Source organism: Pantherophis guttatus, chromosome 5 (assembly GCF_059756535.1).
Source record: "Pantherophis guttatus breed Tessera chromosome 5, ASM5975653v1, whole genome shotgun sequence".
Lineage (NCBI taxonomy): Eukaryota > Metazoa > Chordata > Lepidosauria > Squamata > Colubridae > Pantherophis > Pantherophis guttatus.
In genome coordinates, this window is record NC_142067.1 from 31,411,598 (window position 1) to 31,430,390 (window position 18,793).

Consider the following 18,793-nt stretch of genomic DNA (forward strand, 5'->3'; position numbering starts at 1 on the left):
TTAAGGTATTTTACGCTCTTGTATGAAAATAATAACATGCTAGCAAATAGGTACTAAGGAAGAAGAGGTTTGCAGATGACTGACTTATTCACTGAAACATCTTTGATTTGTAGCTGTACATTGAAAAAATGTATGAGTTGAAGTCAGACGAAATAAGGTCTATATACTAATATTCATCAATGGTGCCCTCCTGGAGTTCTGAAAAGCCCTTAAAACCTGCCTTTGGCCCTAGGACTGGAATTAATGTTTATGGTGAAGCTATCATGTTTCATTTTAATGGTTGGTTTTAGTTTGGGCTGTCTTGTTTCATTTTATGTTTTCTATTGTTTTAATTTACTATTAGATTTTGTAAACCACTCAGAGTCCAATGGGATGGGCAGCTATAATAAATCTAATAAAAGAAAAAAGAAAGCAAAAACAATACCAATAGTATTGTGATCCCAAAACATCTGGAGTACCACTTGAACACTTAAGACATTGACAAAATCAGTCTACTACAAAAGGCAGCTTTACTTGGAACAACTTACATTCTGAAATGGAACACCAACAAATAACAACTCTCTTGTTACTGGGAAGAACTCAAGGTGGGAAAAAATCCAAATCCAGTCTAGACATCTGGCTGACTGTGCAACCAACAACTCTTTTAAAGATTAATTTTATTAGAAAATAAATCGAACTAATGTCAGTGATGTTTCTAGATAATTTATTTACAATACAATCCTATGTTACAATTTGGGTACATCCAGAACTGAACATACATAAAATTGTTGCTTCTTAAATCCATTCAGCCTCCACAGATTCCTTGGATGCTTTGGTAGAACTACAGTGCACATTCTATCAGTTCTGATAATTGTAAACACAGCGATGTTTGTTATTCAAATATAAAAGCTTTGGAATATGTAATTCTATTACATATAGTAGTGCCATTCCTCTGAAAACCTTGACTAAAAATTGACTATATAATGTTCAAACTTTATGTGGGGAGGCAGCAGTGTCCAAGGCCTCCACCATGCCTCAGAAGTCTTCCCTTTTGTCCCCAGACTATTTGCTCCACAACTTGATATTTTTTAAATAATTATTTTAATTTTAAAATAAATATTTATTAGAAGTTGGCACATTGCAATGTGCAAATCTCCAGCTGCATGCATATTAATGGGAATGTCTTTAACCTCAATATATTCTCATAGTATCACATGTTCTCAATAGTTGGAATATTTCCCCAGCTCCCTCAAATTCGAAATAAATAAAATAAATAAAAGTGCTGGCTACTCTGCAATCTTACTAGTGTCATTTTGTGTCTATCATTTAATATCATTGTTTAGGGCTTTGATTCTGAAGAATTGGAATTGATTGCAAACATGCAGTTCATTATGGCAGACTATAAAATATCTATTAAATCAAATTTGCATCAGTGCAGTATTTTTAGTAGTAGTAGTTTGTATTAGTCCCAAGTGGCTTTTCCAGGAAGAATAGTAGCTTGTTTTACTCACTATCCTCCCTGAAATAATTCCAGAAGTTGAACAATATTCATGTGGCTTGATGATATAATTTAATTTAATTTAATTTAATTTAATTAATTCAATTTATATGCCGCCCCTCTCCAAAGACTCAAGGCGGCTCACAATACATTTCAAAAAATCATTATAAAAAACATTTAAAAATTAAAAACATTAAAAACTCATTCACGCCATTCATGGCCGGATCACGCCAGATCAAGAGCCAGATCAACGGCCCCAGGCCTGCCGGAAAAGCCAGGTCTTCACCGCTTTTCGGAAGGCCAATAGGGTGGGGATAGTCCGGACCTCAGGAGGTAACTAGTTCCAGAGAGGGACTATTGATTCAGGGACTATTGTTCAGAATTTATATTAAGGTTATATTATACTATTACCTAATTTTCCTAAAATTGTTTATACACCTGTTATCTGACCTGTTAGCTTCTGAATAGCCTCAGCCATGTAGCATTTCCTTTAAAGCCCTTCATGGCTTGGGACCAGGTTATCTGAGGGACTGTCTCTTGCCGATCACATCTACCCAACCCATCAGAGCGGGGAGGCAGGGAATGTTGTGGATCCCATCCCCGAGGGAGATATACCTGATGGGACCCAGAAGAACGGCCTTCTCGTGGTGGCACCCTCTCTGGAACATCATTCCCCCAGAGATTAGAATGGCCCCCACTCTAATACTCTTCTGGAAGGCGCTGAAGACCTAGTTCTGCCAGCGGGCCTGGAGAACCCAGAGCGGGAGCCATTAAATGGCTCGTGTGATCTGCTGTTGCTGGGGTGGGAGGTGATTTTATTATATTAATTTATTTGATTTTTGAATTAGTTTTACTGTTTTAACTGTAGTTTTATATTGTGTAAGCCGCCTTGAGTCACCATGGCGAATAGGCGGCAATATACATTTAATAAATAAATAAATAAAAATAAATTTCTCACAGAAAGGATTCTCATTATTTTCTAACATTTGTGAGGGGAGGTAACCGTAATCTTTTTTTCTTTTTTCTTTTTGTTATGAGATGTTAACAAAGATCACTCTGGAAATCATATACATGGAGACAGGCACTATAAAAATATCAGCAGTGAAATCAGTAAAAAAATTAAAACCATTTGCATGTATAGATTACTTATTGTACAAATTAACAACTACATGATTTTCCAAAGCTTAGTCAAGCTTAGAAATGAGACCTAGATATCGTTTTAGACATACTGTCATTTCACATGAAAGCTGTGATTGGGGATGTTGTGTCTTTTCCACTGAGTAGGTTTTTCTGTAGTTGCATTGCTGAAATTTCCAGAACAACTAACTCCAATGCTGTAACTGTCCTCTCTTGGAGCCTGGAGGGTGTTGAGGTCTGAATGAGGAGCAACAAGTTAAAATTGAGCCCTGGCAAGATGGAATAGTATTAGATGCAGGGTTCCTTGGTTCTTGAAGAATTGCCATCTTCTGGACTGGACAGCAGTACCCCAGACACCTGGTTCAAAACCTGGGGGTTCTCCAGGACTTACAACTACTGGTGGCAGTAATGGTCAGGACAGCCTTTGCACAACTGTGTATTGTGTCCCAGTTATATCCATTCATCACCAGGCCCTTCTCAAAGTCACTTGTGCCCTGGTCACCTCTCCTTTGGACTATTGCAATGAGCTCTACATGGGACTACCTTTGAAGAGTACCTGGTAGTTTTAGTTGGCTCAAAACAGTGGTCCACACAATTTTGTGCAAGTGAAATCTGTGTACCTGTCACCTTTTACAAGAGCTGCGCTGATTGCTGATTTGCTTCTGGGTGTAATTGAACTTTAAAGCCCAACATGGTTGAAACCAAGTTATTTAAAGGACTACCTGTCCCCAGTTACCTCTATTTGACTCACCATCTATAGTAAGGGGTGTCAAACTCAAGGCCTGCGGACTGCATCCGGCCAGCAGGTTGTTTAAATCTGGCCTGCAAGGCCACCCTGGAAACAGCGAAGGACCGGCCCACGGTGCCTCTGCCAGCGAAAATGGAGCTTGGGGGGGGGGCCTTGCACGAACCCCCCCCCCAGCTCCAATTTTGCTGGCATAGGGCTGCAGGAGGCCATCACGGCTGAAAATGGAGCTCAGGAGCCCCTTTTCACTGGCAGAGCGCTTGGGCCACTACAGGCGCCCCTGACACGAGTAACATCAAGCTGGCCATGCCCACCCTGGCCCCAGCAAGGTCAAACAACCCTGATGCAACTCTCAATAAAATTGAGTTTGACACCCCTGATCTATAGAGTTTCATCTATTAAGGAAATACATTTGGTGGTACTTCTCTGCAGTGACCATCCTTAACTGAAGGGAGAATGTTCCAGAGGGTAGGGACTACGGCAAGAAAAGTTTTCTCCTAGTCCCTGCCAGCCAACATTCCTTGGCTGACAGGACCTTTAGCATGCTCAACCTATCAGACAAATTTGGACAGGTAGAAATCACTGCAAGAAGATGGTTTTAAGTAATCTGGTCCCAAGCCTGAAGAGCTTTAAAGATAACAAACAGAATCTTGAATTGCATCTGGAAACACAGGTAACCAATGCAGCTCACACTGTAGTGGTGTTACATGTTTGAATACCCAATCAAAACATGAGATAAGGTAAGTCCATTAAGATTTGTTCTTGACAAATTCAGTCTATCTATCCAGTTATTGGCTTTTTGCAGGATCATCTTGCCTGGTCTTCCCACTCTCACAATTTTTCTCTATTTTATGAGTCCCCTCCCTCTTTCTCTCCCTCATGCCTTACTGCATTTCCCAGATATAATACAAAAATTTAAGGGTTTTATTAAAGTTCCCCATGCAGTATAATAAATTTAATAATATAAAAACTTTTTGACATTCAAATATAGTATAAAAATCCAGTAGAAAAGAAAGTTGAACCAAATAATCTAAAGAAACCTGAAATACATAATTTGTTGTATTTGCTTTTACTATCAAAGCCTTATGCATCCCCCTCCCAAAACATTATCGTAAAAGGATATTGTTGAAAGAGTGCAATCCATACCCTCGAGATAAAACAGCTATCTTTTGATATTATTAAAATCAGGGTCTCTAACAAGCAGCTTACAACGTATGAAAAAAGCTCTCTATCTAACAAGAACACAGAGGACTTTAAGGAATGCATTATTTTAAAACCTTTCCACCACAGAAGTGTCCAAGTGAGACATAATTTATAACAGGAACTATTTTTCCTATGATTTTTAGCTACTATATGTCACCTCTTCCTGATGTATTTAAAAATAATAATAAAAAATTAATATACAATAGTAGTACACCTGTATCTCAAATAGATGCAGAATTGTTTTCCCATTGTTCCGATTAGTTCTTTTCTTCTCATTGCAGTTCAAATGTCCATAAGTTAATACAATTCAGAAAAGTATGTGAATTCTTCTAGAGAATATCCTTATTTTTATCTTTTTCAAAGATTAATATCTCTGGGGGGAAAATGTCAATCTTTCCTAAAATTATAAGGACTTAGAAAATTATACTCAGATATGAGATATGAGCAGGCAAAATATGGATTTTCTTTTATCATGGGTATCTACCCTCATGGTATAACAGCTCTTCTCCATAATCTTGATCCAGAAGGGGAAGCCAGGTTGGGGAATCTGCTTTTTTACATATCTGACCTCAGAGGGCTTGTCTGCTGATAATCTTGCTTAACTGATCCAACTTATCTTCTTTCAAAGCATTTCGGATAGAAGAAAAGAAGCTAAAGTAATGCTGAAAGTTATGCATCATAAGAAGTACATAAGCCAGCAGCTCTTTGGTCATGACGAGGTGATGAATATAGGCACGACTGTGGTTTTGACAGCAGTAGCATGAGCATCCATTTACTAAAGGATTAAAATCATCCTGGTACCTAAAAGAGAAAAGCACATTCATGGATAAGAAGTAAATCATCCATGCAGCTAAAGTTACACTTTGGATCCAGTGGAGTAACTCTAAAAACTAACTATAACCTAATTGCTGAACACAGCATGAACACTTAATGATCACTGATATTATCATCATTATATGCCATTATCTGTATACATGGTACTTTACAAAAATGTCAGAACAGGTCATCAGTTTAAGGAGTTTACAATCTAAAGACATGCTAACATATGTGCTGCAATACTGTGGTTCAAATTAACAACTGATACTAGATCAGTTGACAAAGGACTTATAAATCAAGAGAACCCCAACCAGAATGTGCTGCCACAACCCTCACAATGAAAGATTTTAGCACATTCTTTTCGGTATGAATTATTGTTGTTCTCTGTACTTTTCTACTTTTATTCAGACTTTTTTTGTATAATGATTATATTATTCTATTGTATTTCCCAGTGGTCCAACCTGCATAGAAAAAGTATGAAAAGGAATGTTTAATATGGGGAACTGCCTCTACAAATTTGACATGTTGGGTTTTTTTTAAGAACTTTTTTTAATACATGACATGATTAGAGCAGGACCAAGGTAGTGGGAGACAAGTAACAAGACAGATCCAGCAAGTATGACCCTACTGTCATCTAAATAATGTCACTTATGTGGAGAAAAAACACTGAGAGAGCTCTATTATATTTTTAACATTATAAGAGATCCATGTAACCAGACTGTTAAATACATAGTTGCAAAAACAACATGATGAAGATATCTAGGAATCCTATTAACCTCATAAAATTATACAGCTCAACACATCATATAATAGGACAGTTAAGGTTTCATGAATGGTCCTAACTATAAGATCATCCCCCGCGAATGTCTAAAGCAAGCCACGAAAAAAAAATTTTTTTAAAGGCTGTGATCTAATTTTTCCTTGGCTCAAACATACTTAGTTTTAAAAGCATCAACAATATTTAGTAGCAAATAGGAGACAGAATACTTATTCAATAGCAACTAGGAATGAATGATCAGTGGCATTCTGCAGAATTATTGATTAGCCATGACTTGACTCAGTAAATTCATCTGCAAAATGACTCAACAGTTTCTTTAAATTCAATGGGACTTGTTTTCAGATAAGTAAGTTTAGCATAAAAAAGGACCCTTTTGATGACAAAGGTTTCCATGTGATGTGTCAGTTCATGCAAAATTTGAAGAGCTAAGATTTTCTCAGAGAAAAAAAATTGAGAATTTTTCTTTTCAAATGCTAAGCCTCTGTTAGGGCTAGTTTCATTTTTTGAGTGAAATTCGTAAGCAACCACAATATTAATTTTCAGCAACTGTGGTCGGAAGTAGTTCTCAAGGTGGCAAAAAAAAGGTGGGAGTGGGGAATATTAAGCAGTCACCTGTTTATAAAATTAGGCCAACAATGTTCAGGAGAACTTATTTCCCAATTAATGCAAAGACCACAATAATATTACTCGGGACCTACACATAGGAAAAACTGGAATTTTAAGTAATCAAAAACCAACATACTTTATTTCTCTCAGATGTATTTCAAATGAAGTCTTTTCTTGAGCTTCACTGCATGTTTCATCTTTTGATTTTTCATCATCTTTCCTCACCTCTGTTTTTCCATCTTCTTTTATAACTGCAATAAAGGAGAAGTTCATACTTAAAGGCTATGGCACTATTTAAAATATTTAACTACTTGTCACAAAATATACAATCAAATAATTTTGATATTTACAAGGCAGTAAAATAGGGGAAAGGGAGGCAATCTAATGTTAAAAGCTTAAAATGTAAATGGCTACATTTCTCATTGTTTTATAACTATCCATCCACACAAAATAAGCAATACAACATTCTAACCAAATTGTATTAAATGCAATGTGGCATTGTACTTATTTTCAATTAAAACAGATTCATGTTCTATCAATTTACTCTTACAATTTAATCAGAAAGTTGAGGTTGAGCCATCAAGGCAGTGATATAATCTTAAAAAGGAAAGCTTTTTATTTTCCAACTGTAAATGTCTATCAGGATGAATCTTTCATAATCACGATCAGGAGAAAAGATATAAAATACATAGAAATCCTATTCATTTTTTGAGTATTCTACAATTAGATTATGTGTTTGTATATACTTTACTAAATGCACAAAGACTTGACAGCTTGTCTTATAATAGTGGCAAAATAATAGATCATTTAATATTTGCACTTTACTGTAGAATCTGTATGACTTATTAAATTATGAGAAGCTTCTAAAAAGGTGATAATAATAATAACTTTATTGTCATTGTACGTGTATACACAGTATACCCATACAACAAACTTCACTTAACACCCAAAGACCAGGTCCAACACACATAACAATCCCCAAACACACTCCCACCCACCACAATTCCCCACCCCTAAACCACCCAAACATCCACACAACAGACCAAGTAATACTGTCCAACAGCTCACTAATGGTGATAAAAAATATAAAAGATCTGAGCTGTCAAGGCATGAAAATCGACAGCCATTAAGATCTCCACTGCTTTTTTTCACTCCTCAACAATGAATGACAGCAACTTCACTGTTTTTGGAAAATATTTACATTTTTAAAAAGTACAGTCCTTGAATTTTCTTTATCAACCTATGTATTTCAGGTTTGAAGGCCAAAGAACAAAACAACAAATTGTGCACATATAACTCTGATTAACATATAAGGTTTGTTTGTTTGTTTTTTAAGAAAAAGCATCAGGAGCACAAAGTCAAAAAGAAAAAGGCCTTAAAAGTATGTTGGTTTCTTCAACCATATGGAGTTCTAATTGCTGATGCTAAACATCAGCAAAACCTTGTTTTAGTAAATGAATGGGGGGAAGAGATCCTATCATTCAAAGAGATATCAAATATGAAGTCACTGGGTTGATTTACATCAATTCCAAAATCTCTTTACCAAAATTATGGAAATTAGATCACATGCATCTACTTATATCATTTATACAATGAAATTATTACAGTAACTGTGTAAACTGTTGTACTTTAGTTCTCTGAATGTAAATCTGCTTTTCTGAGATCTGCTAAACTGACGTTTTACTATAAATAATAATGGTCTTAACTATAATCTTAAACCTCAATTGGAAGTTGTACTTCTAGTATAACAAATGAAGTTTTGTTTACAGTGCAATAGAACAAAAAAAGAGAATATGATTAACAACATAATTAGAACATTCTCAGAAGGATGTTAAACATAATAAGCGTACAGATTGGAATCTGAAGAATTTTAAAACTCACATTACCAATATTTTATTCAAATATCCCCATGCAGACAAGATTATCAAGACCAATACCTGCTGATTCAGGATTCAGTTGATAATCATAACTGAAGGACAAAGCACAGTGTCGTTCTGTCACCTGATAAGGAAAACAACTGTCAAAAATATCTATTCCTCTTTTAATGCACTCCAGAACTTCATCTGGTTTACCAATTCCATGGATTAATCTGCAGTAGACCAAAAAAAAAAAAGCCATTTTAAAATAATACTTGATACATATTTTTGCAATTCATTTTGTTCTCCTTCTATTCATACACTCCTTTCCCATTTTACCTTGATAAATTCTGGAGTTATACTTACAAGTTCTGAGTTATACTTACAGTAATTATGTCTAATAATGAAGTCAGGTAGATATTTATAACTAGTCCCAAACAACCAACAAAGTTTCTGAGTAATAGGTGAGGCATGACTTATAAAGCCTGAGAGAAGTGAAAGGCCTTACATCCTCTCTAAATACCTTGGGATTCACATACTCTGATTTATCAGAATTCCAAAACAAACATGCTCCAAAATTCAGAAGTAGATGAGAAAAACCTCAAAGGCTAACTTCCTATCCTACATTATGAGATAATTTATGTGACAGTTGCTCCTTGTTGTATATGTTGTGTATAAAGCATTCTCTCAAAATGGACAGCCTCCAGAAGTGTACTTCTTCCAAATCTGGCTACAGAAAGGAAGACTGGATGGAAATTCTGGGAATCTTCTGTAAAGGTAAAGATTCCCCTCGCACATATCTGCTAGTCGTTCCCGACTCTAGGGGCGGTGCTCATCTCCATTACAAAGCCAAAGAGCCAGTGCTGTCTGAAGACGTCTCCATGGTCATGTGGCTGGCATGATTAAACGCCAAAGGCACACGGAACACATGCATCTACTTATAAGAAAGTGGTCCCTATTTTTCTACTTGCATTTTTACATGCTTTCGAACTGCTAGGTTGGCAGAAGCTGGAAGAAGTAACGGGAGCTCACCCCATTATGTGGCACTAGGGAATCATCTGAAGGGCACTTAATTTGGGGGTGGGAGACACTGCTATAAGGATCTGTAAGTTACCAACCATATCTTGAACATCTTGAGAATAGTAGCTGAATTCACTAGATTTAATGAAACTTTCTCTACAATGTAAGAGGGAAGATACAATATAACTATTTTCTGTTTCTAAGACCTTCAAAATTCCCCAATGAATATAAAATTGCCTTGCATCCCAATGGACATTATATTTGACCAATGACAGTAACTATTTTAGTGGCACACTGGAACAAGTAATGAAATTGTAACAACCATTTTTTAATTTCCAACTTTTAATTTCTTAAACATGTTAGTTTATCTCTATTGCTGATTCATGATATATGTTCCCTTAACAGTGAAAGAAAATTGAAAATGGAACACTCTCATTGCCTAAAACTCTGAAGGATATATCATACTTATGTGTGTAATGTGGCCCTAAACATTCCAGTTGCAGATTCCAGTATCCTCAGATTCTTGGTAGTGGGGTTACTTTTCCAAAATAAATGGAGACAAAATTCAATCAACTTTCAGAGAGTATTTTAATGATATTATTGCACTGCCAGAATCCATTCAGAAAGGACGGAAAGCTGCACTGGGCTCCTGGCATTATTACACCACCACAGAACTATACAGTATGTAATGATGGTATTGTAATATACAGAGCTTCTCAAAACTGAGCATAAAAATATACCTGAAAGTTCATTTGATTTAATGACTAATGTATTGGACTTGAAGCAAGGAAACTTTTAAGTTCTAGTCTTGCTTTGGCATGGAAACTAACCAAGGGACTTTATACCACTCATCCTCTAGTAGCCTTAAAACAAGCCAATGGCAAACCACTTTTGATATGTTGACTAGACTTGTCCATATCATTATCCCGAGTCAAGTTTGGTTGAAGGCAAACAAAAACAACAACAACAAAACCCTACGCACAACTATACAATGCACTCACTTTTTAGAATTCTCTTGTTGTAATGGAAAACCAAACCAAAGAAAAAGGATAAATCACAGCATTAGTATTTGCAAATTTGACTTTCAGAATTTCTAACTTAACCTAAGCTTGCTGTGATCAAAATAATGTTTTGAAATACAAAGGAAACAATGTTTTACCAACAGCATACATAAAAGTCTCCTTGGGGCTTGAAAATGTAGCTGGCTTTACCAAGCTTCTTGCACTGTTATTAACGATGCCAGACTCTAAATTCATTTGGCACGTCTGATAAGACTGGAAAGGTAAAGGAATAGCAATTTTGCTCTCCGCAGGAGTAATGTGCTGACAACTATATAAACTAGTTTTTAAGCTTGCTGAATAAGATAATTACATTCTATTAACAAAACTATTACACAATTCATTAACATTTGTAGTTCCTTAAATGCAACTTTTCTAATAGCAATCTAAGATACTTATTAAAAATAGAGTGAGGCCTGCAAAATTTGACTGACATACTGTTATCCCCTATTATTTGTACAATACATATCTTTATCTCAATCTGAGAGACAGAAGATGATAATTATTGTAAAAATGACCTGTTTATCATGAGGAAGGCAAAATGGATTATTATTCAATATAAAATATTTTTGAAACTTTTTGGTGAAAGTAAAAGAGAATTGGATTTTCTTAAGGAACATTGGCAATAAGATTAGAAGCTGAATTAGACAACTCTTTGGAATTATAATGGTCTCCTTCCAAAAGAAACCAATTCTTGTTCTTTCCATGCAAAAACACATACTCACTGGAAAGCATGTTGTTTTCCCATGTTGTATACGCCAGATAGAGGGGGGGTGGATGGGTTCCATTTGTTGGTTGAGTCTTTGTATATACAATGTTTTGAGTGATCAAATGTTACCTTGTTTATTTTTATTGTATTGTTTTTTGTCTTGTTATTTATTTGATATTGTGTACTATGTAGAATCATTTTGGAATCAGTCAGTGTATAAATCAAATCAAATCAAAAAATATTCAGAGCTTCAGTTGGCAACATTCTTTACTAAACATGGTTGTTTGCAGATGGCTTCATAAAATAAAGATCTGCAATTCACAGCATGAGTTTTTGATTGAGGCTACGTTGTCAATTTGAAGCAGTAGTACAATAGTTGAAATATACTAGTAACATTTGACATTGATATTTTTTTCAAAATGATAATTTTATGGTGCTAAATGAATTAAGAAAAATAATGTGTATTATAATTGTATGTGTCAGTATTAATTGAGTTGGCAATAATTTCAAACTTAATGGGATCACAAATTCCAACCTTTTCCCCCTGACTTTGAATGTAATTGAATGAATGACACAACATAAGTTTTAAAATATCCCCAAATTGCTTTTTAAAAAATGGCCATTTTATTACTTCCTTGCATAATTGTGGGTGCTCTGGGCAATAAAACAAAGGAGTGGGGCAGTTCATGCAGCAAACATCAGCTGAGAATTTTCGAGCCTGTCTTAAGTTACTAAAATCTACTTTTGTAATACCACCTAACACAATGTCTCATCATACATTCAAAAGTTTTCTGTGTTTGTGAAAATCCACCCAAGTGCTACATTAGATATGCTTAAATAAAAATCCCATTTAGCTCTGACCTTGGTTTATCTTCTGGCAGCTCAGCTGTAACTGAGGTTAAGAGCTCCAATTTAGTCTCTTTAGTCATGGTATTTCCTTGAAAGGCATCCAAAAGAAATCCAGCCACCGGTCTTTTGGCAGTCTCCCTGGCTGATCTTAGTCTTTCCTCCAACACATCTCCACCTTCGATAACCCCAATCATCAAACTCTGTTTCAATTCCTGGTATGAAAGAAAGTCATATATATGTAAAATATGAATACGTCCTTTGGTTCAACAGATGTTGGACAGAGTTGGAACGGAAAGTAGTCTGCTTTCCTGCAGATTGTTGCACTAGTGATATCAAACAAAAAGTATAGGGTGAGCAAAGAACATAAAACTTAAAATAAGCTCACATTAATTTTTTCTTCCATCCCATATTATGATCTTAGGCAATACTTTAAATACATGTATGATTCATAGCCCTATGAATCATGGCTCTGGTTAAGAATATCTTAACTATTGCTTAACTATTTTTCCTAGCAGATTGCCACTTCTTTATAAAAGACCTCTTGGCAGGGTGGATAAAAATTGATGGCTTTTTTTAAAAAAAATTTAAAAATCAGATTTTTTTATTTAAATCAGATTTTATTTATTTTTATTAAATTTATTTTAATAAAATGCTTTTGGAGTAAAAATCTATCTAAAGATAGTTTTCTATTTAAGATACATTAATAATTTAGTTTATTCAGCATGAAATGGAGCTTAGTTATGTAGCATGAGGCTGTATATTCTTCAATATTGTGAATGTCAATGCATCGCTGTGGGACAGAGATGACAGTTGGTCTTTAAAAATTATGATTTAAATAGAGTTGATTTAAGTCAAATCCACCCTGCTTCTGGGCATTATTTTTGCTACCTGAAGTTTAAACTATTTTTTTTTAAAGACCAAATGATTAATACAAGAGCAATTTTTGTTTTGGAAAGAAAAGACAGTGTATGTTACTAATTTCTCAATACATACATTAAAATTACTTTTTCATTAAAATTGGCCTTTCTGCTAACACAAAGATATAGACTCCATATGAAATCTATTTGGTATTATTATTTTGAATACTTATTCCAAGCTTCAAGGGCTTTATAAATACAAGATATAAACATTTTAAATAAAATGCTATTCACAGATTCTGACACAATGAAACTGGAACGGCTCCAATTAGAGTGCTATCGTATTTTTTCAAAGGGGTTTGTGGAAGAGTGCACAACGACATGGCCCTAAAATAATTTGGTTTATCAATATAAAATTAAATTAATAATACAAGGGGGATGAATCATTATACTTAGTTCTATACAACAAAAAGAAAACAGAAAGAAAGAAAAAGACAGTGTTCTATCGATTATATAATATAGTTGTCAGAAACAATGCAGGAATTCTGCAAGCTGTGTTTACCAAAATATCTAAAACTTAACAAGTAACTGCAATGTGTATATACACCTCAAAAAGAGTTAACTCTTACTGGAGAATTTTCTTGCAGCTGTAGACATTCATCCAAAAAGCACAATGATCGATCTACAGATTTCCTGGCTTTCTTTCTGGATATGTCTCCTGAAATAGTGTCTCCATCTGCTAAACACTGGAACCAGTCTGGCTGGATAGCCTTTTGGATGTCCATGAACTTTGATGCTGTGAGTTCTTTCCGTCCTCTATTGTTCCATATAGATACAGCCTATCAGAAATTAAAAAAAGAAAAAAAAATGATTTTATTCACTATGAATTAATTCCATTCTTCTATTTGTTTTCCATCTGGCTATGCAAGAATCTTCAGTTGCTGCCACTATTACTATCATTCCTTAAAAAATAGTAGGGAGGGAAGTGAATAGCCAAGACTGTAAAGTCACGAAAATACTCCAGTTTACTATACCTTCTTGCTGTTGTAGCCATGAGGGGAACAAACAGCAGGGTCTTGAAGGGAACAATATAATATTGATTCTGGCATACCTAAATCCAAAATAAAATGTTATCTTTAATATAGAGACAATGAATTTTTTATCATAATGCTGTATCACTTAAACTATTAATAGCGAAGTCTCCAAAAATTATAACATTCCACTAAGCATTTCTAGTTACTTTTCAGGATAATGTAGGAGAAAGATCTACATTGTCAGTTTCTGGTAGCAAAAAATCAGAAGGAATCTGATACCAACTTATCAAACTTTTTTTTTAATTTAAAGAGTGTATGTTTTCTGGAGCTAAAGCTCACTTCATCAGATGCACAGAATGGCTAGACTGTTGTATGATATAACTGGTATAGGATTTAAGGATTTAAAATGTAATAATAAAAATGGAGAGGACTCTAGGTTTGAAACATCATACAGATTACAATAAAAACATGTAAAACGTATTCCAAATAAATCCTAAGTCATTTCATCAACATCCTTTGCAACAAGCAAAAGTCAATCACCAATGCCATCTCTATCCTGTAATTTCAAATGGAACATGTCTTTATCCACCTTATCCTTATTTAAATTCAAAAGCATACCTCCTGGATCATAACTGATCAGAAATTAGTAAACAAGGTTGCCAAAAGCATGCCTTATTGGGGTCACCCATAAAGAGAATTAATTCTATTTCCAGGGATTCAGCTCCCTAAACTGTCAAATGGGAGTATCACATTTATTGATTTCACTTAGACAAAAAACATACGTTTCTTTTGTAACGTCAACTAACAGCGTTGCAAGAAAACATCAAAATTTCTTACCGACTTTCTTTCAATTAGTTAAAATGCAAAAAAAATTACTATTTCCAATAAAGGAGAATATACATAGCTTAAGAGTTGAACTGTGGAGTTCTTAATGCTCTCTGAACAATCAAGCTGAGACAGCAGCAAGGACTTCACATTTGTTATTATTCCCATTATGGGGGCTGGAGAATAAGGGGGACAATGAATTCCTGCTCACACATATTTTTTTGCTTTCTCCCCTGTTCTTCCCTCCTTCCATCTCTCACCAGGAGGCAGATAGGTGGCCTGAAAATTATCACAAAATTGGTGAAAATCAGGATCACACAGTAGCCCGGCAGCACTGAACCAGTCACAACATCCCCAAATTTCATTCCTTTGGGAGAATTGGGTCCTGGCATTCTGTAAGTTAGCTCATTGGAGGTACTTTGTTGACAAATGTTTGCCCTATGATGCACCTCTTTGCCCAGTTAAAGGTTAGAGACATAAGAGTTTTAGTAACATATGGATAACACTCTATTCCAAATAATTTTAGATGCTATAACACATACTTTAACATGCTTCATTAATTAATTTATTTATTTATTTTATTTTATTAAATTTCTATACCGCCCTTCTCCCGAAGGACTCAGGGCGGTGAACAGCCAAAAGATAAAACACAGAGATACAAAATTTAAAATAGATTAAAACAGATTAAACAATTTGGCTAAATTTTAAAAATATCCCATAATTAAACAAATTAAAATTAGTGTTTAAAATTTAAATTTTAAAATTTTAAAAGGGAAAAGATTTAGGCCAGGCCAACTTGATGAAATAAAAACGTTTTAAGCGCGCGACAGAAGGTGCGCAGATCCGGGATCCTCCGTATCTCCGGGGGGAGCTCGTTCCAGATCGTAGGTGCCCCTACAGAGAAGGTTCTCCCCCTAGGGGCCGCCAGTCGATGTTGTTTGGCTGACGGCACCCGGAGAAGCCCCTCTCTATGGGAGCGTATTGGCCGGTGGGAGGCTATTGGTGGTAGCAGGCGGTCCCGTAGATAACCAGGTCCTAAGCCATGGAGCGCTTTAAAGGTGGTAACCAGAACCTTGAAGCACTCGGAAGACCACCGGGAGCCAGTGCAGCTCGCGCAGGAGGTGTTACATGGGAGCTCCACGTTGCTCCCATAACCACCCGCGCGGCCGTACTCTGCGCCAGTTGGAGCCTCCGAGTGCACCTCAAGGGGAGCCCCATGTAGAGAGCGTTACAATAGTCCAGACGAGACTAATGATGAAAAGCCACCCCTATACTTTTACCTATGAATTTTCCAATTCCTTCTTTATATTCCTGCAAGACCTCTTGAAGATCTGTTCTGCATCCAAACAGAAATATGTTAGACAACTATATCATTCATGCATTTTAGACATTAATGCACAATATGTAAATAATGCAGTTTGAAAAACATCTCAGTGTATGAATTCACTAAGTGATAGCTGTTTAGCCATTGACCCCAGAGTGATTCTAACCACAAAGAGAGTCCCCTATAGTTTCTCACTATCCAACAAATATTTTGAATCTAATATAGTTGAGGAATCATAATGCAAAAAATTTCTCAAAGTGCAAAACAGCTTCCTCTTAAATTACTAATGTTGATAAACATGATCAGCAAACTAAACGATTATGCAATTTAATGCTAGCATATAAAACCACCATTGAAATCTCAGGCTGTAATCCTAGAGCAAAGAAAAAGAATTTTGAGAATGAATCCTGTTGAAATTAAAGGGGTCTAGATTTGCACAAATAGGACAGCAGTATTTGAATGTAATTCTATCAGGAATGCAAAAATTATACCTACATACGTATACATACATACATACATATATAAAACATACACATCTCAAAAGAAATCAGATCCAAGTCTGCATTTGCCTCATCTATTTTACCTACAAAGGCTGAAATTGCACTCACAGTGTTGTAAGTGAAATCTGGGCAACCACAGGAACACCTTGAACACTGTGTAGTGTATCATGGGTAAGGTGTGGTGCTGTTCCCATTTTGGTATAAAGCAGACACCCTGGAATTTCCATCGACTGAACCGCTTTCTTGCCGAGATTTGTCAGTGTCCCAAGGCGACAGCCATCAACTATTTTGCAGAGATTTAATTTCATCTTCACATCAACACACCTGAGACAACAGCAAATGATCAATAAGCAGAGCCCTTAGTCATCTTGAATCAGTTTTCTCTAAGTGTAATGGTCATGATGTATTATTTATCTTACACTGATATTCCATGACATTTTGTATCATGGAGGGCATTACTATTTTCCCTGCATTCAAATAAAAGCAATGAATTACGATGCACAAGTTTTGTTTTCAACTCTCATAAGCACCAAGGTGAATGGACTACATGAAGTAGAGTCCAAAATATGTAAAGACATCAGGTTACCTTACTTTATACACCAAAACATGCCACCTATAAGGACTAGAAAACAATAAATATTTATAACACCGGTACTGAATTGGAATAACACTCTGTGGCACGGCTACTAAATCTGGGTTTCATGCAAAAGTCTATATCAGCACTAAAGGGGCGGCAAGGGGTATATTTTCTTGTTTCTTTATATTAACATCTCATGGTCGTCCGGATTTTTGCAACCCAAATTTGGAAATCCTCATAATCCTGAATGTTTTAATAAATAATAATAAATAATAAACTTTATTGCCTCTTTTAATATGTAAATTTTAATCTGTTTTTAAATTATTGGGGTGTTTTAATCTGTCTGGGCCAAAATGATTTAATTTGATTTTATTTGGTTTTAAATTTTGTGTACTTATGTATTTTATTGCTTGGCTGTTCACCGCCCTGAGTCCTTCGGGAGTAGGGCGGTATACAAATCAAATAAATAAAAATAAAATAAAATAAATTGTATGGGTATACACAGTATACACAGTATACCCATACAACGAAATTCACTTAACACCCAAAGACCAGGTCCAACACACATAATCCCCAAACACACTCCCACCCACCACAATTTTAATTCCATTAAATGAAAAAAGTTTTTAATTAAATCTTAAAAAAGGCTTGATACTTTTCTCTGTATCAGCGGCATTCCAAATTGCAATAGTAAAGCCAGTATACATTTGAAACTTTTTTTTTAAGCGTATTTCGTTTGTAATGTACAGAAAACCCAATCCAATGCCCTCCAAATGTGCTTTCTTCAAAAGGCAACTGGACTTTGTTCAGAACTGAAGAAACTTCTTGGATTAGAAGCGAAACGTTTTCAAGGGGAAAAAAAGTAAGTTCAGTTGCCTTTCGAAAAAGCACCTTTGGGGCAACCGTGACCGATGACTGAGAGAATCTCCATATAGCTCCAAACGTGAGGTAGGTAACGAAACGTCTCCAGAATCAGCGCGGTGAGAGATATAGAAGCCATCATTACGATGCAACGGGAGGCAAAGGGGTTTTTTTTTAGGGGGTGGGGATGGGGGTGGAAGTATCTAGTCCTAGACTATATTTAAAAAAAAAAGTAGGAGACAAAACTAGCAAGCACCGGAATTCCACGATCCGGTACCTGCTTTTGGCCTTGAGCAGAGGTCTTCAAACTTGGCAGCTTTAAGACTTATGGACTTCAACTCCCAGAATTCTCCAGCCAGCATAGCTGGCTGGAGAATTCTGGGAATTGAAGTCCACAAGTCTTAAAGCTGACAAGTTTGAAGACCTCTGGCCTAGAGCGTAAATAGCAATTGAACCACGCGCAATTACACTTACACATCCCCGCACACAATAACACGCCGTTTCCGTTACGGCTTTTGATTTTTTCGTAACGCCGGTTCTCCAATGAAGAATATGTACGTC

The 18,793-nt window shown here is 35.8% G+C and overlaps 1 protein-coding gene across 5 annotated transcripts; it reads right to left on the reverse strand.

Moving 5' to 3' along the window:
- Positions 1–4,264: 4,264 nt before the first annotated feature.
- QTRT2 (queuine tRNA-ribosyltransferase accessory subunit 2) lies at positions 4,265–18,772 on the reverse strand. Of its 5 annotated transcripts, XM_087894816.1 has the most exons (10): positions 18,707–18,746; positions 16,903–17,118; positions 16,251–16,301; positions 15,182–15,249; positions 14,146–14,222; positions 13,741–13,950; positions 12,267–12,466; positions 8,700–8,851; positions 6,899–7,013; positions 4,265–5,363 (listed from the first exon to the last, which is right to left on the reverse strand). In XM_087894816.1, the coding sequence occupies exons 4-10, from the start codon at positions 15,183–15,185 to the stop codon at positions 5,132–5,134; spliced, it is 990 nt and encodes a 329-aa protein (XP_087750942.1). In that variant the 5' UTR covers positions 15,186–15,249; positions 16,251–16,301; positions 16,903–17,118; positions 18,707–18,746; the 3' UTR covers positions 4,265–5,131. The 5 variants fall into 5 exon arrangements, with proteins under 5 accessions (XP_087750942.1, XP_034267604.2, XP_034267622.2 ...); XM_034411713.3 differs by lacking the exon at positions 15,182–15,249 and having other exon boundaries at positions 16,251–16,306; positions 18,707–18,772; XM_034411731.3 differs by lacking the exon at positions 15,182–15,249 and having other exon boundaries at positions 18,707–18,767.
- Positions 18,773–18,793: the final 21 nt, after the last annotated feature.